The 19,542-nt window shown below is 33.3% G+C and overlaps 3 protein-coding genes across 5 annotated transcripts; all 3 read right to left on the bottom strand.

Annotated features, from left to right (window-relative positions):
* Nucleotides 1-1,608: 1,608 nt before the first annotated feature.
* LOC101212012 (pentatricopeptide repeat-containing protein At1g08070, chloroplastic) lies at nt 1,609-2,945 on the bottom strand. Its single transcript, XM_004148012.2, has 2 exons — nt 2,248-2,945; nt 1,609-2,158 (listed from the first exon to the last, which is right to left on the bottom strand). Exons 1-2 carry the CDS (start codon nt 2,943-2,945, stop codon nt 1,609-1,611), a joined length of 1,248 nt encoding a protein of 415 aa, XP_004148060.2.
* A 643-nt stretch (nt 2,946-3,588) lies between these two features.
* LOC101211774 (serine/threonine receptor-like kinase NFP) lies at nt 3,589-5,840 on the bottom strand. Its single transcript, XM_004148011.3, has one exon. It carries the CDS (start codon nt 5,525-5,527, stop codon nt 3,713-3,715), a length of 1,815 nt encoding a protein of 604 aa, XP_004148059.1. The 5' UTR covers nt 5,528-5,840; the 3' UTR covers nt 3,589-3,712.
* Nucleotides 5,841-7,223: 1,383 nt separating this feature from the next.
* LOC101206633 (protein DA1-related 1) lies at nt 7,224-14,555 on the bottom strand. 3 transcript variants are annotated; one of them, XM_031881036.1, is made up of 14 exons: nt 14,209-14,549; nt 14,064-14,118; nt 13,799-13,971; nt 12,909-13,045; nt 12,599-12,689; nt 11,509-11,977; nt 10,472-10,592; nt 9,861-9,944; nt 8,904-9,023; nt 8,498-8,710; nt 8,335-8,397; nt 8,118-8,236; nt 7,965-8,023; nt 7,224-7,885 (listed from the first exon to the last, which is right to left on the bottom strand). In XM_031881036.1, exons 4-14 carry the CDS (start codon nt 12,999-13,001, stop codon nt 7,533-7,535), a joined length of 1,785 nt encoding a protein of 594 aa, XP_031736896.1. In that variant the 5' UTR covers nt 13,002-13,045; nt 13,799-13,971; nt 14,064-14,118; nt 14,209-14,549; the 3' UTR covers nt 7,224-7,532. The 3 variants fall into 3 exon arrangements, with proteins under 3 accessions (XP_031736896.1, XP_011649353.2, XP_004148039.3); XM_011651051.2 differs by lacking the exon at nt 14,064-14,118 and having other exon boundaries at nt 14,209-14,555; XM_004147991.3 differs by having other exon boundaries at nt 14,064-14,219.
* Between the last annotated feature and the right edge of the window lie 4,987 nt (nt 14,556-19,542).

Genomic DNA, 19,542 nt, shown 5'->3' with positions numbered 1-19,542 from the left:
TTCTCTCTACATTATTTAAGTGTAAATATAAAAAAATAAAAATAAAAATAGAAACAATCATCTTTGATTTTCAACCCCACGAATGGCAATTTGTTTATAATTAATTCTAGGTTTCATAATTATTTTTTTAGGAGAAAATAGAAAATAAAAAAAAAACCAAAGAAAAAAAAAGAAAATAATTGGTGTCATATCATGGTTGAGAATGTGATGAGCCAAAGAGGACAACTTAATTTCTATTATTGAACCTTGGAATGTTTTGCTCTTTGATCATGGGCAGCCAAAAGAGTGCCATCCACCTCATCTATTTCTTTGGCATCTAATCATTGTATGTTTTGAACGACGACTTCTTACGATAAAATTGTACGTTAATCATATCAATTCACTCAAAAACTTAAGTAGATAGATTATAGTAAAATCTAATCAACATTTTAATATATATTGTTAGCACTAATAAATTATAAATGTAAGTATGTCTTACACAATGGTAGTCGTTGATTATAAAGATTGGACTCAACGACGTCTAGCTATTTTGTTGTATTTGTAATTGCTTGTCTTTGTAAATCAAAGTTGTTGCTTGTGCAAAGGTGCTCGTAGGAGTAGGAGTTGATTTGTTGTTAGGGTTTAGTCGAAGGCGATTGTTGGAACTCAAAGTTGGCCATGTTAAGGTGATAGTCAAAGTATGTTGCCAAAGTTGCTTGTGCAAAGGTGGTTGTGAAGTCGTATTAGTAGTTGTCAAAGCTCAAAATTCATCATCAAAGTTTGGTTGCACAAAAGTGGCCGCCGTAGTATGTTGCCAAAGTGTGGTAGCGATAATTGTCGACAATAGTCGATGGTTGGAGCCTGAAAAAATAAGGAGGACGAGAGAGTTATTGGGTAGAGTGGTAAAACTAACATTTGATCATGGGTCAAACGGTGAATTGATAACTTTTATCAAACAATCAACATTTTAATCACAGTATTTCTACATTTATAACAATCTAGGGTTGGACGGAGCATGATTGAGCTCAGAAGACCCGACAGATATGGCAAAAATGCAAGGTGACTTGTTAGACTTCTCCCTCTTCATACACAATGAGCATATATAATAAAACATCAATGGAAAGTTGGCCTCCTAAATCCGAAAAGGAAACTGAGTTATTGGACAAATACCCAACAGACTTCAAATGATCTGTTAACTGATCCAAAAAGGGATATATACCGTTTGTTTCATGTCTCTTGTCATCAACCATGAACTCTATAAAATACACTCATCAATCTCAACAAAGCTAACAGCGTTACACTTGATGAACCCATGGCCACTCATCAGCTTTCTTACATTTTTTGCTTTCTTCCATCTCTCTGCTTCAAAATATATGTTCGATAGAAGAACATAGAGCCCGGAACTACTATCTGTCTCCAACTCTAGTACCTGCTTCAAGATTATATTCGCAATGTCTACATTTCCATAAGCCCTACAAGCACTAAGCAAAGCACCCCACACAACGACATCGGGCTTCATTGGCATTCCTCCAATGAGTTTTATTGCTTCCTGCAACATCCCTCCTCTTCCTAGCAAATCCACCATGCATGCATAATGCTCGATTTCAGGTAAAATACCGTAAGTCGAACTCATTCTCTCAAATAAATATCATCCCATGTTGACAAGTGGTTACAAGCAGATAGCAGTCCCATGAATGTGAATTTGTCAGGCCAAATTCCTGTTGTATGCATCATATTGAATAGTTTCAGTGCATCCAATCCATGGCCATGTAATGCAAGAGCCTGGATAACGATATTCCAGGAAACTAAATTTTTATCTTTAAACTCAAAGAAGAAATCCAAGACGGTTTCAAGGGCACCACATTTCACGTACATGTCAACAAGGGAGTTCAAGAGAGTGACGGTAATCACGATACTGTGTCTGCATATGCAACCATGTGTTTTTTCTCCCATGGCTAAATCACCAATTTGACTGCAGGCTGAAAGAACACTAACTAGAGTGGTCTCATCAGGAATGATGGTGGTCTCACACATTTGTTGAAAAAGAAGCAATGCCTCCTTGCATTGGCCGTCTTGAACATAACACAAGATCATTGAGTTCCAAGATATCACGTTCTTCTCAGGAATTTGATCAAATATCTCACGAGCATGGCGAATAAGTCCATGCTTTGAATATGCACTAATCATGGAAGTAAAAGAAAAAACAGTTTTGTGAACATTCTATGGAAGATTGTCTGAGCGAAAAGCAAATCCCCACATTTGGCATACATATCCAACAGAGCGTTTCTTAAAATTAGATCAAACTCAATCCCAGTAATCTCTACATAATGATGCACACTTTTACCTATGTCTAATCTACAACTTTTTGAACAAATGGAAAGTAAATGAACCAATGTGAACTTATCCGGCTGAAATCCCGTCTCTCTCATCTCTCGAAACAACAAAAACGCTCCCTTACAAAGCCCATTCCTAAAGTACCCACCAATCATCGAATTCCAGGACACCAGAGTTCTATTAGACATTTCATCAAACACTTGGTACGCACATTGAACAAAACCAAAAACAGCATAAGCATTAATCAGAGCATTATGCACATATACATGAGACAACATCCCCAATCGAATAGCTTGGCAATGAACAACAAAAGCTTCCCAATACGCGAGCTGAGAAGCACAAGACTTGAGTACAAAAGGGAGAGTAAATCGATTGGGTAAAAACCCAGATCGCATCATTTGAACGTAGAGAAAAATAGCATTGATTGGATGTGGAGAAGTGGAGTACCCCCTTATCAAGCAATTGAACATAAACTTATTGGGTTGGGGAAGGTGATCAAAAACAAGGTGGGCATAGTGAAGATCCCCAACTTGAGAAACAGAGCAGAAAGAGATCAATTTTCCGAGAGTGATATTTTGAGAAACCAATCCTTGGAGGATAATTCGGGCATGAAGAACCTTGAGTTCTCTCATGGAGGAGCATTTTTCTAATGAAAAGTCAAGAGATTGATGAACAGACGACTTGAAATCAAGAGGAGAAGTGCTGTTGTTAGCAGAAGGATGAGTGGGTACGGAGTGAAAACGAAAGAATGAGCGGTAGAGGCGGGAACAAACGGTAGAACATTTGAGAGAGAAGAGCATGACGATAATGAATGATACTGCCACATTTCATTTACACAGGCCAACGTTTACGTTAACCATATCTATAACGATAAAGATAGTAGATGAAATGCAATAAGGTAGGTTACGATTACAAAACAAACAACTAATCAAATAGGATCCACTTTTCTTTTTACCATTGATTTATTACGATATTATGAAGTAATCATGATCACAATGACTTTAATTTCATCATTTTAAGTAAAACTCATATAAACAACTAATCAAATAGGATCCACTTTTCTTATTACCATTGATTTATTACGATATTACGAAGTAATCATGATCTCAATGACTTTAATTTCATCATTTTAAGTACTAAGGGTAAAATAGTATTAATAGCAAAACCATGTTTATTTTTGAAAAGACACCTTTAAATACAAATAAACACATTATTTGATCTTCTTTTTTGTTATACAATTTTTTTAGATTCTATAACCTATGATATTAAAGATGATGATTGAGTGATCATTACAAAGGGTTTAATTTAGTGGCACCAAGTAAAATAAACTTTTTTTCAGTAGAGAAGATCTATACTTGTTTTACATGATTGTCTTTGATCAACTTTCTTGAACAAAAGATCATCGAGCCAAAACCGTATCAACCTTTTCACTAATTTCTATTGATTCCAAACCCAAAACCCAAGATGTCTCTAATGATATCAAAGAAGATGATTGAGTGAGAACAGAGAGATTAAACACAATCTCAGCCATGCTTGGTCTTACCATTGGCAAGTCATGAGTACATTGCATGGCTAAATCTGCCAAGCTCAAAGCTCCATCAATAGGATAGAAGTTTTCAAGTTTTGGATCCATCCATGTTCTTAGCCCTCCTTCCTTCTTCTCCTCACCATCCATCACCTCTCTTATGACCTTCCATAACATCACAACCTCGCCGCTGCCTTTCATTTCGGTTGCGTTTCTCCCTGAAAGTAGTTCTAACAGAACAACTCCAAAAGCAAAAATATCTATCTTGTGTGATATAGTGTTCAATGCAGGCTTTGCCATGGAGAGATTTGTTATCTTTGCCTTCATCCTCGAGTCGAGAAGTATGTTACTCGTTCGGATATCTCGATGAACAATGCTCGGTTGAATGTGTTCGTGCATGTATTGTAAACCATTGGCCACATCTAATGCTATGGAAATCCTTTGATCCCATGTAAGGATGGGCAACGAAGAGGAGGACAACCATTTATCAAGTGAACCATTTTCGGCGTATTCGTAAACTAGGAAGCAACTCCGGTTGACATCGGTCGAGAAACCGATTACTTTTACTAGATTCACATGGTTTACTTTCTGCAAAATGTTCAGCTCCTCTGTTATATCTTCCTTGCTTTTCTTTATCGCGACAACTTGCTTGTCGATTGTGGCTCGATACACCGAACCTCCAACTCGATTGCACCGATTTAGGTTCTTGGTTGCTTCCATGATCACATTGATGTCATACATGATTGGCTTGCTTAGATAGTCTGAAACCTTAGGAAGCAATCTATCATCTTTCAACTCAATCTTAGCCCCAAAGCCTTTGTTCCTTATAGGACTATTGCCAATTTCCACAGAAACCTTGTTCCATTTCACTGACTTCTTGTTCTTACGAACAAAACAAGCACACACCAATCCAACTATTAAAATAACAAGAAAAATCGAACTTCCAACGCTTATTAAAACGACAATAATCCTCCTGTGTTTACCATTCGTCTTTGTCTCATTCGGATTCACATGAGAGAAAAGAGGCAATCGTGACAAGGGAATAAACACTGGAAGGTTGGCTGCATCTTTCATATTTGTGTAGTTATTTTCAGCTAATACAGAATCGCTCGAGACATTAAACTCATTACTAACAACAGAAATGTTATCAGTCGGCTGCCATATGTATGTAATGAAGTAATTGGTATGCTTTTCAATGTCAGTTTTTGATGGACACTTGCAGTAGAGAGGGAAAGTTACTTCATCTCCTTTATGCAGTAAGTTTGGATCCAAATTGGGATTTGAAGCATTCACTACATGCCATTCAGTAAGATTCTGAAATGAAGTCATTGCTAAAGTATAGTACACATCACCCTCCTTAATTTGGTAAGTAACGTTGGCAAAGTACTGATTTCCATTGCAGGTACAATTAACAGGAATCAACAAGAGCTCCCCCGGGAACAGATCTCGACGACCGTCCTCGGCATTCAAGTTACTAGCATCAGCAATCAACGATGGACGAACTCCAAACAAATCAGATACACTCTCCAAATCCAAAAAGTCAGGAGACTTTGCAAAGAAAGTCACATAAGTTTTACAAACAGATTTCAAATCACAAGTGGAGCCAACAACCGACGAATTCAAGTAACACAAAGAGAAGAAGAAAAGAACAACAACAAAAGCTCTGGCGGGCATGAAGTAGAGAGGCATTATTGCCAAAAGAGCTTGGAAAGAAAAATGGATTGGAATGAGAGCTAAGAAAGGCAAGTCTTTGAAATGAGAGACAATAAAAAGAAAAGTCTCTCATTTGGGGTATGTGAAAGGGCATTAGTTTTAAGAGTTTGCCACTTGGAAAAGTCTGATAAGAAGAACAAAAGAGTACATCAAAATGAAGCTCTTGTTTGCATCAAATGGATTAGAAATTTCAAATATAATACAAAAACAAAGGTTCAATGGACGGCTTAGTGTAAATAAATTTTGTACAAATGACAAGTCAGTGTAAGAAAAAGCCAACAGAGAACTTTAAGCTTTAGGAGAAAGAATTTCATAACAAAATTCTATCCCTTAATGAGCCAATGAAAATATGGCTAAATGGTAAAAGACAAAGCTTTTCATATATTTTATGATTATGATTGTTTCTTCATTTTGACTCACTTCAAGTGAGTGACATGTTAATCAACCATTTCCTTTTTCTATTAGATTTAGTCAGATTTGTTAAAATATTTGTTGTTGAGAAAATTCTCTAGTGCAAAATTATGCTATAATTAATTTGTAATGCCTAGAGTTTGTAAAATAAATTAATTAAGTTTTTGTATACTTGAAAATAACAAAGAATAAGAAAAATTCAAAGTGAAGAGACTCAAACACCTAAAACTATAAAACTAAACAAAACCCAACCACTAAATCAAAAAAGATCAGCAAAGTCAATGCTCACTCAAATAATCTCACCTACTCATAATTATTGTTATTAATTAGCCACAAATTGTTGAAATTAAAAATGATAACCATCCTACGTTGGTTAAGGGGTCAAAAACTAATATTAACTCAAAAAAAAGGTGAATATTAACGCCTACATAGGTAGAAAAATGATGTAGAATATGACAAGTTGTGTATATAGCTTAGTCGTGACACTCGTCAAGTTTATAGAATGTCTATTAGGATCAATTAGTGACATTGATAAAAACTAAAATTTTGGAGTATTTAAAATGTCTATTTTCAAAAAAGATATGTTTGTAAAAATAGCAAATAAATGATGATAATAGGACTTATGTCACTATATTTTTTAAATTGCAAAAGTAGCAAATTTAAAAACAGATAGTCCTCTCATAGCACTTTGATGATCATTTCTGATATATCTAATTCCTTGTGATATTTGTCATATTTGCAATATGAAAAAAAAGTAACTAAATTTGATTTAAAAATACTTTTTCCTATGCTTTAGTCAAACAAAAACTTCTTTTTTTTCTATCCTAAAATTTCAATATATTGATAACACAAAACATAGTGTTCATGAGCTTAATTCTCAAATATCATCAACCCAACTGCCAAATGAAAATTTGTAAGGTTGATATTAAAATGTTAAAATTAACTTTTTGGTAGAGAATCACACATGTGATGGGTTTCTAATTCATTAATATCAAATGTAAATTATTTAATCTATTATTAAAATAAAAAATAGAAATTTATTTTAAAGGACAAAAATCTAAAAAAATTATTTACATATATAACAAAATATCATTAGATATGTATTAGTAGCCTATTTTAAGTCCATTACAATGTATCATAGATAAACAGTGATATTTTGCTACATTTTATAAATATTTTAGTTTATTTTACTATATTTAAAATAAGTGTATTGTAATCGAATAACCGGTGTGGTCAATCAATAGTAGAGTAAACAAAGATGGAGACAAGAAACATCCCATGGCCATCCATTCAAATTAAAATGAATTCGACAACCCAATAATACCAAAACTTTGTATTCATCCTTACACTTGTTTGTAAATGCCAATACAAGTAACATACTTACATTTATGCTACACATTTTTTAAGAGAACTTCACAATAGTTGCACATAATTTTTCAATGCTTATTTTGATTCTTTTTTTTTTTTTTTTTTTTTTTTTGCTTTTTCATTATGTACTATATAATGTGTTTTTGTATAAACTGGGATTATATATCAAAGGTAAAAAGCTTAATTGAATGTTACTCTTACTCTATGGAAAGGTTCCAGTCAGCCGAATGTGATCAAGGGTCCTCTTTAAGCCGTATTTGGAAACAGCATCGTTCCCTTCCCGGAATCCATCTCCATATGCTGATGATGTATCGGACTCAATCTGGTGTTTGAAAAAGTCCCCAAGTTTCTTCTCGAAGTCAGATCGTCTACCTTTCTTTGAAGACGTTGAGGAAGAGGAGGATGATGAAGGTGATGATGAAGAAGACGAGGCCGAAGACGAAGATGTGGAGGCAACACCACTTCCTGTGATGGAATACATCTCAGAATCTAACCACATGTGAGCCAATACTTGGCATATGCCTTCTTCAACCTCAGGCTTCAAATTGGGATAGCCTGTTTAACGTGGTAACGTGTCAAAACCTTATTCGTGAAATCAATACAAAATTTAAAGAGTACAAAGCAAAGAAATGACCTTTAAGCCTGAGCCATGCGTGCATCATCTCATGAGCCAAGATAGATCCTGTCAATAACCTGAAATGAAGAAGTTACTTCACCATCCTTTGGAAGAACAAATAGCAATACACGTCAAAATGTGTACTTTGATACTTTGTCAAGGAAATTATACCTCGGGAGGCCATATAAAACAAGAATAGCAGTAACTTCACATCGGCGGACTAATCTATAAGGCTCCGTAAACATGTCTATTATACGGTAGCCTGCCCCAATCCTCGGCCTCTTTGAGATCTGTAGATTTTGTTGAATATAATAATGTACCACATCGGTGGAATTGAATTAGTGTAATTGGAACTAAAGAAATATCAAAGAGAGGGAAAATGTCATACAGTTGCAACAGTTTGCTCTTCTGATAAGCAGAGTCCTCTAGTTTCCGGCAAGTGATGATGACCCTGTTATTGACGGCAAAGAAAATCAAATGAGTTCTTGAAAATGATGAGTTTGATGATGTGCATTGCTCTATATATACAAACAAGGTCCATTAGCCCTTACATTCTTTTCTCCTTCCATGGCCTCATTTAGCGCTTGCCTCTCAACCAACAACATGGGAACTTGTTGTTCCACTTTCATATTCAGACCCTCATAAAATTCTTGAATTTCAAGGTATAGAGGTTGACATTCATGAGTATCCATGATTGCTGAGTCCAAACACTCTAAACAGAGCTTCCGACCATCATCAAGTAAAAGATAACTAGTGTCTCTTGGCTGCATCAATAGAAAGTTGGTTCAAAGTTGAACTACAACCAACTGATGTGCAGAAAGCAATGATCAAACAGTTGTTTCACATCGAGTTAAAACAAAGATGACAAGAGCCATTTTCTGAAGAAGTTGTTTCTTCCTAATATGTACATATGTCAAAAGTAAAGAAGGAAGGAATAAACATGATGGCGAAAAATACCTCCATTCTTTCACAGCTACAACATCTCGGAGTTCCATCTTTTTCATGTGAAGGACAATATTGTTGTGACCAGAAAGGATGCTTTCTAAACTCTATAAGACCAGAAGAATTAGTAGGAATCTGTGCAGAAGCAAATTAAGGAGAAGATCAGAAACACCGCATTTTAGGGTTATAGAGATTCATAATCGACAAATATGAAAGATGCGACAAAATGCTTCATCTGTCATTTTCAGAAACACTTAAACCAGTCATAATATATCATTTTCAAAACAATACACACTTTATATTATTAAGCATCTCAAGCTGGATTTGAGGACCTAACTAGTGAAGGCAGTGGGTAATGAAAGAGATCTGGGGTATTCCAATCCAACTCGATTCCACAGATGTCCTTTGGGACAGCATATTTGACATGCTTAAGTTGCTTAAAATTTCTTCACACTGGATCAAGTGAACTCATTATATTGAACATTACAACAAGTCGTGATTTGAGATTTAAAAGAAAAATGATCTACTTCAGTTATTTCCACTGTTTGAAGAATTTAGAATTTAGTTGAATGTCTTTCCAATATGAAAAGTTTCAGAATAATCCTTGAAACATTAACTTGAAGCAATATGCAATTTATCAAGGTGAACTACTAAAAGTATAAAGAAATTTAAACTAATATTATATATCATCAGTTATCACAGTATTCATATACATTCTAATGAAATTTTCTCAGATCTACGGAGAACATAAAACCAACAGAGGTTTATTTTTCCTTTGATATTGATGTCACGCAAGTCATAAATGTACCGAGCACATAATAATATATTTTACCAAACACATAATAATAATATATTGAATATACCTCTTTTGCCTAATTATTGGTAAGAGAAACATCAATCAAACTAGAGATACAAACAAATAGCATCTTCTTTAGAGAGATAAATTGACTAAACAAATGAAGGGAAGCTTACAAAGTTTCGACAAACGTCACATCTAGGGTGATGTTGCTCCTTATAGCAGGATTTGTGATAAGGTCGGTTATCAGACATAGAGAACTGTCAAAAAGTTAATTCATTATAACAAGCACCAACACTCACATACATTCAAAAGGTGGAAACAGTATCTAGTACTAAAGAGAGTGATTTTTCTGATAGTAAATCAATGTCTCAGTATATTTCAAACACAGTTTAGGTTCCAATTGCAAATCAACAGTGCAAATGATTTGAAGATCCTTTACAAAATTGATAGGCCCCAAATCACTAAGGTTTACAGCCGTAGGCATATGAAGAAGAAAAAAGGATTGTAATGGGGTGTAATGGGTTTTCTGTGCATGTTGTTGGCCCATATATGTTTATATAGATCTTGTTAGCTAGAATGTGTGTGGGGAGAGAGGAGGCTGCTTTAAAAAAGGGGAGCGTTTGTTCTAAGGGGATTTTTTGCTGTAAATTTGTTGTGGTTCTCCTAAGGAGAATTTGGGAGAGATGGAAAACTCCCAAAACTTCTCTTGACATATGTTGATAAATAAAATTGTTGGCCAAGTCCTATAAAAGGTCTATGCAGTAAACTTCAATTATATATCCACCTCATAATCTGTTATGGGTTCATTGCAAGTATTGCAGCGAAAACATTCTGGATGCCAAACAGCTCCCATGCAACTTAGAAACCGCCCGTGACCAATCTCAGTTTGGCAACCAGCACAGACCCTACATGAAATATGAGTTTAGTTTTTGGGACCAAACCAAATGAAAAATTAACTTACTTAGATTTCATTTGGTCTCTGGTAAGTTTTTCATATTGTCCAATAACTATTCTTCTAGAACCATCAAATTCAATTATACAGAAACCCAATAGATCACGTGACACATGTTAAACCCACATAAACATGCAATAGCAACGCAAGTTGGAAAAGTTACTAATTGTCTAGCCAAGACCAAGGCTTGAAGCCTCACAAGATTTTCAGTATTCATGCTAATAAGTTTCCTACAAAAGTTGAGTATACTTTATTCGGCCCCTTTCGACAATAATTCTGTTTTCCGTTGTGTTTCTCCTTATTTCCTAACATTGATTCTCACTTTCCTTAGAAAAGATATTTGAATTCATAGCCAAGTTTATAAGCTTAGTTTTTAAAACTGAAAACAAAAAACCAAATGATATTTAAAAGGACCTTAGGGGTTATCTATGATTCTCAGTGGCTAACAAACAAGAGTAAGATAGCATATGAATCCTAATTGCCCACTATTGTTTTAATCATGCCATACGTCTGTGAAAAGAAATTTTAAAAAAATGCAAATCACGTCATAATACTGTAAGTGGGAGAAATACAAGCCCATATTAAACCAGACTACACATGCCTAGACTACTGTTTGAGCCTAAAGTGATCTGGCCCAATCTACAAATGATAGGTTCAGAAGTTTGACTTGTTAGATTGAAGTTTTGATTCATCCGCTTGATTTGAAATTTTGAACCAATTCATAGATTTTTTTAATCTTAAGCCTATTCATTGGTATTTGCAACTTGTAACTAAACTTATCATTGACTAGACCAAGGTTGTGGATAGGCTAGTTTTTCGCCACAACCCCTTTGATGAGGCCAAAAAATATGCATGTTGACCATACGTACCTGTATCCTGGTGGATAGAAGAAAGGGTAAGGATTGAAAATATTTCCACTATCAAATCTAGGAGGTGGTGGCTCTATGTTTAGACTTTCTTGGAGAGCTCTAGCTAACTGCTCATCTTCTTCAGCTTGAAATGTGGAGACCTTCTCATGATCCTCCACTAGGGTGCTAGCAATCCGCTCATCTTCCTCCAATTGAGCTTTAGCAAGTCGCTCCTCTTCCTCCATTTGAGCTTTAGCAAGTCGCTCATCTTCCTCCATTTGAGCTTTAGCAAGTCGCTCATCTTCCTCCATTTGAGCTTTAGCAAGTCGCTCATCTTCCTCCATTTGAGCTTTGTCCAGTTGCTCATCTTCCTCCAAATGAGATTTAGAAATTTGATCATCATCCTCCGACAGGCATTTGGTACTTTCTTCATCATCCTCTGATTCAGCTTTGGTACTGTGTTCATCTTCATCACTGTGAGCTTCTTCGTCTGCAATTGATAAGTCACAAAACATAAAATACTAAACTCAGGCTATGAATAGAACCTTGATATAACTTGGCATTGTCTTATTGTTGTTAACAATCATGAGAATTAAAAAACACAATTGCACATTCTCTTGTTTCAGCATTTTCCACCCTTGTTTTCCGTGAGTTCTTCATTTGTTTAACAAGAAACAATATAGGACCATTTGACCACCATTTCAACATCTAAAATAGTTCTCCCCGCTGACATGATAGTTTTATCAACAATACCTACTATTCTTAAAGTGTAATCGCAAGAGCAATTTTTGAAGTATCTGGAAGTTTTTTGTATGTATTATATTGTCTAAGACATCTTCCACAAGTGTTTTGAAGAAGTCAAAGCCACGAGTTCTTAATTTCTATGACTTATTGCTTATTGTCAAACATGAGCTAACCATCATTGAAATAATTAATATATACAGTGATGATAATTGATAAGTTAATTTCTTATATCTTATGCTTCATTCTGTGATAACTATCTTCCTGCTTTACCAAACACACACCAAGTGATGAACACACGATAGACTTTAGAAATTCCTCATAAGATATGTCAACAAATCACAGATTGCAAAATTTCAGCCAAATTCACCTTTCACTGCTTTCCCATTTTGATCTTCTACCGAAAGCGAAAGTGCAATTGCATAATCAATTTCCTCTTGTTCATATTCTGTCAATTCCTCCTGCGGTCAAGTTTTACACGAATACAAATCAGCACTGAGTATAGAGAAGTATTTTAAGTCTGTATTGTATACGTCATATTCCGGCACCATAACCATTCCTCTTGTTCAACAATGTAATTGTAGTTACTGTCTATGAAGTGGTCGGATGTATATCCACCTAGGACAAAACAGCAGAAACAGCAAAATAAAATAAAATGAGTACTAAAACCAGATTCCTACCACAGAGGTTCGAGGTTCATCCCAAATTCTATCTCCATAACTTTCCCTGTATGAGCTTTTATGGCCTTTGAAAAGCTTAGTCCACCAACCCATACTAGAAACTTTAGTATTGGATTGTTCGGCTACTATACTTTTTCCTGCAGCAAGTTATTCAGTCAGGAACTTGAAATCATCCACCCTAAATTCTGAAATGTATATGTGATGCACAAATCTTTTTCAATAGGTCAACGTAGTTGAAACATATAGGTTTGCAGCAAGCAATACAGCAACAAGAAAAAGGTAGCAACAGAATCCATCGAGCAGAGAAAGAATAATGTCCGTCCCAATTTTCTCAAATGAACCAAAGCTAATACAACATTTGCAGGACAAGTAAGACTTCAGCCAACTGAAGCTTAATATAGACCCAATGGCATTTCCTAGAAACTCCAATGCATCGCACAGTGGCATCCACGCTGTACAGAAACATCTAGTAGCTATAAAAATCATTAGAAAGAAAACAGATTTTTAAATTTCCGCACGCAAAGCCACGAAAGAAAATAAAACAGTGATACTTCACAAAAATGGAACTTTTCACATCCAGAGACATTACACTCTAAACCCAGACCAGAAAGAGAACAAATCTACCCATTGAACGGAAGATTCTAAAATCATGAAATTAACAACTTCCAAACTTGACGTACAAGAAGTAAGCCAATTCTTCTTGAAGATGGTACAAGATAAAAACCAATAGCTTCTTGATAAACCCATCTCTGCTTCAATAATCAAAAGCCAAAAGGCTTCGTTTGAAAAACCACCAAAAACCGTCATCGAAACACCAGTGTTCAAAGGAAAGGCAACAGGGATTGAAGGAAGAACAATATCAAGTAAAAGAGAAATCAATTCCATTCCACCTGAAAAAAGCAATAGAAGCTGCAGAGACTGTTGGATCGGAAAAATCTTAGATCAGATAGAACTTCAGAACCCCACCAATGCATAGTCCTCAAAAAAGAAATAAATGACACAAAGATATTCTCCTTAGCATATCCAAAGCCGAACTTTCCCTCTGAAAATAGCTGAAACTTTCCTGAACAAGCAAAGTCAAAAGAACAATTCAACTAAGAAAAAGCAAAAAAAGGGTAATACAAAAGAGAATTCAAGGCGTAAAAGAAAGGATACTTGAATTCCACTCTATTCCAGACTGAAATGGGGTGATAAAATAAAACACCAAAAGCTGAAAATTGTATCAAAAACACTTGTTCATCATAAAAAACAAAGAAAAAAAAAAAGAGAATAGAAGAAAACAAGAGAAAAAGGATCAAACCCAGATGAGGGAAGAGTCTAATGGGTTCAACAAATTTCTCTTGATCCTCCTCTGCAAGTGGGTCCTCCGCAAAATTTCCACCACATCCCACAAAACGTCAAATACCCCATGGCTCTTTTTTTATTTTTCTGGTTTGACAAAACGTCACAAAAGGGAAGGAAAGAAGAGGAGTGAAAGTGATTTTTGATCTTCCAGTGAGTCGAGGGTCGGTACTCGACTCGTCCACTGAAAAACCAATGAGTCAAAATCTTCAATTCTGCCGAGTCACTGCCTTTCTGTTAGCTATGGCCAAACTTCCCAAGCGGCAAGGCAACCCACACCAACCCATAATTGTAATACATACTAGTTGGATTGGTTTTTTGAATTCAATCTCATTAATAGATGTTGATGTGAGAGGATAGACATGTTGAAAACAAGGACTACATATTCAATGAGTTCATACACGAAAGTCTTCTTTATCAATATATTTCTAATATTGTCAAACTCAATCCTACATTATACTAATGTAGTATGAAATTTTTTTTATCGAGACAGTAAAGTAGTTAAATAAAGTGGTTTAAATAGTAGTGGAATAAAAGAATATGAATGATATTGTCTAAGTTTTAAAAATGAATAAAATTGTATGTGATTGTAACTATCCCTTCTCAAAGGAGAGATTTTCGATTATCAAAGTTTATAAAAAAAGAAAATTGTCTTTATTCCGTCATTTCATCGTTCTTAAAGGTAATTGAAACCTTAAATCCATTTGTGTGATTAAAGTTGATGAATTTTTTCTATTTGATTCATTCATTTAAAATAATCGAGTTCTTAACTTTATCTATTTTGTTTATACATAAGATGGAGAAGTTAATTTAATTTGTAAGAAATTTAAATTATATTTCTTGTTTTGAAAAATACGAATTCTACTTATATTTCGAGGGTGCAGTTCCTAGACTTTAGTTCATTACGAATAATCAAACTCTTATACATAGTTGATTGAAGCACTATATAACAAATTTAAGATATTCCAACATTCTATTTAAATTAAAAGATCTCATTTCATTTCATAATTATTTGGTTTTTAGGTTAAGTTTTAAATTAACCATATAAACATCATTTTCATCCATTAGTCTAAATGGTTATTGGTAGATTTTAGGAATGGATTCAAAACCTAACCAAAGTTTTAGAGGGGAAATAGTTTTTATTTTTTAAAATTTGACTAAGAACGCAAATGTTAATGTTAATGTTAATATTGCAAACATGAAATCCAAAAACAAGCAACTCAGTATATGTTTACTCAACGTTCATATCTTGATTTCAAATAGTCTCTAGAATATAAATAGTGTATCATTTTGTTCAACATCAAAGAAAAAGCCAAAAAGAAGAAAAAAAAACCCCAAACTTCATTTAATTTATAATTTAAAATATCTTTTTCTTCTCTACAAATAATTTGATTGTTTATGCTCCACTAATAATGGTTGTGTATTAACATTGGCCCATAATGAGATTTATCATTTGGCATTTCCTAGCCAAAAATAGAAACATGATCCTATAATGGTTTAGTTGGCCCCAAATTGATCTTAGTCAAATTAATAAATAAACATAAAGAAATAAAATTAACATTAAATAACAAAAAATATAGCGAAAATTAAGCATCAGCAAATCAATCTTCATCAAGGTTTGTTAAACTTGGAGTCTCACTAGTTAAAGTATATATCATGATGCATATCGTTCAAGTTTGCATGGCCATCCTTGGTAGCAAGGTTACTTTCTAAATAATTTACAATAAACATTTTCTTCTAAAGAACTTTTAGGTAGCAGGTTTGGCGAGCGAATGTGACAACCATTTGTTGGTTGTGTAATAAAATCATTGACGTTAACATGTTATTCACTCTCATGTAATAATCGACAATTTTAACTCCAAACGCAAGCTATACATTGATTTCAACCCGTTTTACTCACATAAGTCAATGGTTTATATTAAATTAGATGTGGCTATACATAAGTCAAACATAAATGATAGAAGTTGGTGAGATATATTTAAAATTAAATGACATTTTTTTACATGAATGATGTAAATGATGGTTGATATTAATTCATTTGTTTGTTTCTAATAGGTAAATGATGGTTGATATTAATTCATTTGTTTGTTTCTAATAGGTACACAATTCCATTACGTATTCCATTAAATTCGTTTTAATGGAGTAGGTAACTTCTCAAGATTTTCAAGAAGTTATATATATATATATATTTGACCATATATGGATCCATCTATGAATAGCCAAATATTTTTTCTCATAAGTAGAATAGCATCTAGAGGGCGCTATAGATTGATGAGGAAATTTTTGTCAATGTTAATTTAATTACTTTCAAAATAATAAGCATATTATATAGGAAGTTTAAGTTATGATTTAGACTTTAGATGAGCATGTTACCGAAAATCAATCAAAGTGTTTCAAAGAACAACATTTTACAAACTATGATTCGTGAAATTTAACCAAACTCTGCACCATAAGGACCAATACATGATCGAAAAAGAACTAAAGTTGTGTTAAGGGAGTGATCAAAATTACAAACATTTCGAAAGTTATATACAAACCCTAAAGATAAAGATATTGTAAAAATGCAAAAATTAAAATGAACGTTAATTCTAGAAGCATGAAGTGCTAAAGACAACGATAATCCTGTAAATCTATAATAGTATGTAATATTGTTTACTTCCGACATATACTTTTGGAGTTTTACTTTTTAGATTTTCCTTGTAAGTTTTCATACAAATTGAGGAATATATCCTTGATCCTTTCTTTCTAATACGAAGATCAAAGTGAATCAATAAAGATCGAACGGGTGTCATGAAATCTAAACGCTAGGTATTCTTTTACTAGTAAAAAAACATTTTCTATTATAAGAGTTCTAACATTTGGCCAACCACTAACATAAAATATTGCCATGAACATCATCAAATAAAGGATTCATGTGCTTTGGACAGACAAAAGAGTGTATATTATATAATGGAAGAGGTTAACAAAGTCTTAGACTTGATCACCCTCTACCATTGACATGATGTAAGCAAAAACTAAAATAAATAAATGAAGAGTTTTCTAGATAACTTTAATCCCATCCAAGTACCTCAACATCTTATTCAAGTCGTCTAGCTAGGCCCAAAAAATGACTTGTTATTAGGGGTAATATGAACTTTATACAATAACTAGCTAATTATACCTCCTATCACTTGACTTGACTTAACTCGTAATGTTTGTATTTAAGTAATTAAACTTAACGAATCGTCGTATCAAATGACTAACTAGGGTTTATTAACCAATTCGACTTGGTTATCCACTTCTCTTCAATATTTGTCGCATGTGTGTTAGTTTTGTTCAACACTCGTTAAATCCAACCCAAATATAATTCATTATTAATTAAAAACTTTGAAATGTTTCATATACAAATTTGACTCAAGTATGAAAGTTAAATTTGTAATTTTTCAACTTGAATTAGTCTCATTTACTAACAACTAAATTTAGTTAAATTTGCAAATGTTTCATCTTCTTTTATTATACCATATGACTTATGTTTGAGTTTTAATAAAATTTTCGAGTAATCTAAAGAGTTGCCTTAGCCCATTGACCGGATACAAAATGGATGGTTTTTAGGTAAACCCACGAACTCTTTGGGTCAAATAAAGAAGTGAAGTTCTACTTCTAGCCACTTTCTAAATCCTTAGGTCAAGCATGTACCGTCTACAACAAAAATGAGTCTAAAAAACAAGAAGGTTATTATAAAAGTGAAATATGAGTGACTAACAAGTACAATACACAATACATAAAAGACACATTAACAAAATTATTTAACATTAGTTCAAAATAATATATTAATTTTATAACAAAAAAATCTTACTCAAAATCAAACCACTCAATTTTAACAAAATATTAAAAGTACAATTGTCTCACCATCTGAAAGATTCAAAGAAGTAATGAACTCTCGTCTATAAAATAAGAAAAATTTAAACTACACTACTGAACTCTCGTCTATAAAATAAAGAAAATTTTAAACTGCAATACATCTAAAACATTTTTCTAAGAAAAATATTTTAACTCAAAAACAATAACACCAAATTTATTAACTAAACCTAAATTTAGGATTAAGAACACAAAGAAACTTGGAAGAAGAAGAAGAAGCTTTGACTTTGACCCAATAAGAAACTGAAAGCGGGTGGATGGAATCGTACGGCTACAATCTCATCTAATCATTTGGAAGTAATCAGGTCCATCGTAGCCGTCAAAATCAATCAAGGATGAGAAAAAGGAATTTACCATCATGGCCTTTTCTTTGTTACGAAGATTTCTTCACATTGAGTGAGTGGAGGAAAGTGCATTGAACGAATTTACCATTGTATCCCTAACCTTTATCCGTGGGACCCATTTTGGAAGTTAGGTAAGTAAAAATCAAACGGTAGATAACGCCTTCACAAACTCCGTCCATTCCCACCGTTTATCCTCTTCCTTTCTTCTCCTTCTTATTTATATATATATATATATATATATATATTCAAATATATTAAAATATTTGCTTTTGTAAATACTTTTAATAGTTTTTTTTTAATCTCTATACATTTAAATTTGTTTAAGTGAAAAAGTAAGAAACAATTTAGTCTTTATATTAAAAAATTATATTTTCAACCATCGTTATTATAATCTATAAAAAAGAAATTTGTTTTTTAATTTATCGATTTATATGTAAGATGTTTTATTAAATCGGACTCCCAAATAACTATTTAAAATTATAACAATCGTCTTATGGGTATTTTGTAGTTTTTAATTAACTGCAATCAAAGTTATTTCAAAATCTTAATTTTCTAATGTATAATTTAAAATTACGTAGTAAATTCTTCGTTAATTCAAAATAAGTATAGAAAATATATATTTTGAAGAAAAAAGTAATGCATACAATATCTATACTTAAAAAGACAATTCTTTGATAAAGATTGATTCTTTTCAACCCAAAGGTTTCTTTCTTAATTTTTTTCTTTTATAAAGAGAGACTTTAGTAAATTATATCTCATGTTCTCTCTTACACTAACTTTTTATTATTATATATTTCTTTTTCTAAAGTGAAACTTATCTAATGTTGTATGTAGAATAGATTCTACATTTAGTTGATTCAAAGTCTTAAAATTTCTCTCGTGTAATTATAAGATTTTCTTTTCAAACCAAACATATATTAATAGACCAAAAGTAGAATGAGCAGTAGAAGTTGTTGTCAATAACACAAATATAGTTTCACATTCACATTGCCTTGACAATAACTGGTATAGCTAGAGCCCCACATCTCAATTTAGCCATGTTGACAAAATAA

The sequence above is a fragment of the Cucumis sativus genome, chromosome 2 (assembly GCF_000004075.3).
Source record: "Cucumis sativus cultivar 9930 chromosome 2, Cucumber_9930_V3, whole genome shotgun sequence".
NCBI classification, from domain to species: domain Eukaryota; kingdom Viridiplantae; phylum Streptophyta; class Magnoliopsida; order Cucurbitales; family Cucurbitaceae; genus Cucumis; species Cucumis sativus.
This window is presented reverse-complemented; position numbering and strand designations above follow the sequence as displayed.

Bases quoted from the DNA above. Each gene is read 5' to 3' on its own strand.
- LOC101212012 (XM_004148012.2), bottom strand. From the start codon at position 2,945: ATGAGAGAACTCAAGGTTCTTCATGCCCGAATTATCCTCCAAGGATTG. The intron at 2,159-2,247 runs GTATGCCAAATG...TTCCATGATTAG, and splicing joins AGAAACGCTCTGTTGGATAT to TGCATATTCAAAGCATGGAC.
- LOC101211774 (XM_004148011.3), bottom strand. From the start codon at position 5,527: ATGCCTCTCTACTTCATGCCCGCCAGAGCTTTTGTTGTTGTTCTTTTC.
- LOC101206633 (XM_011651051.2), bottom strand. From the start codon at position 13,001: ATGGGTTGGTGGACTAAGCTTTTCAAAGGCCATAAAAGCTCATACAGG. The intron at 11,978-12,598 runs GTGAATTTGGCT...TATCAATTGCAG, and splicing joins AAATGGGAAAGCAGTGAAAG to ACGAAGAAGCTCACAGTGAT. The intron at 8,024-8,117 runs GTATAATTTCCT...TCTTCATTTCAG, and splicing joins GTTTTATATGGCCTCCCGAG to GTTATTGACAGGATCTATCT.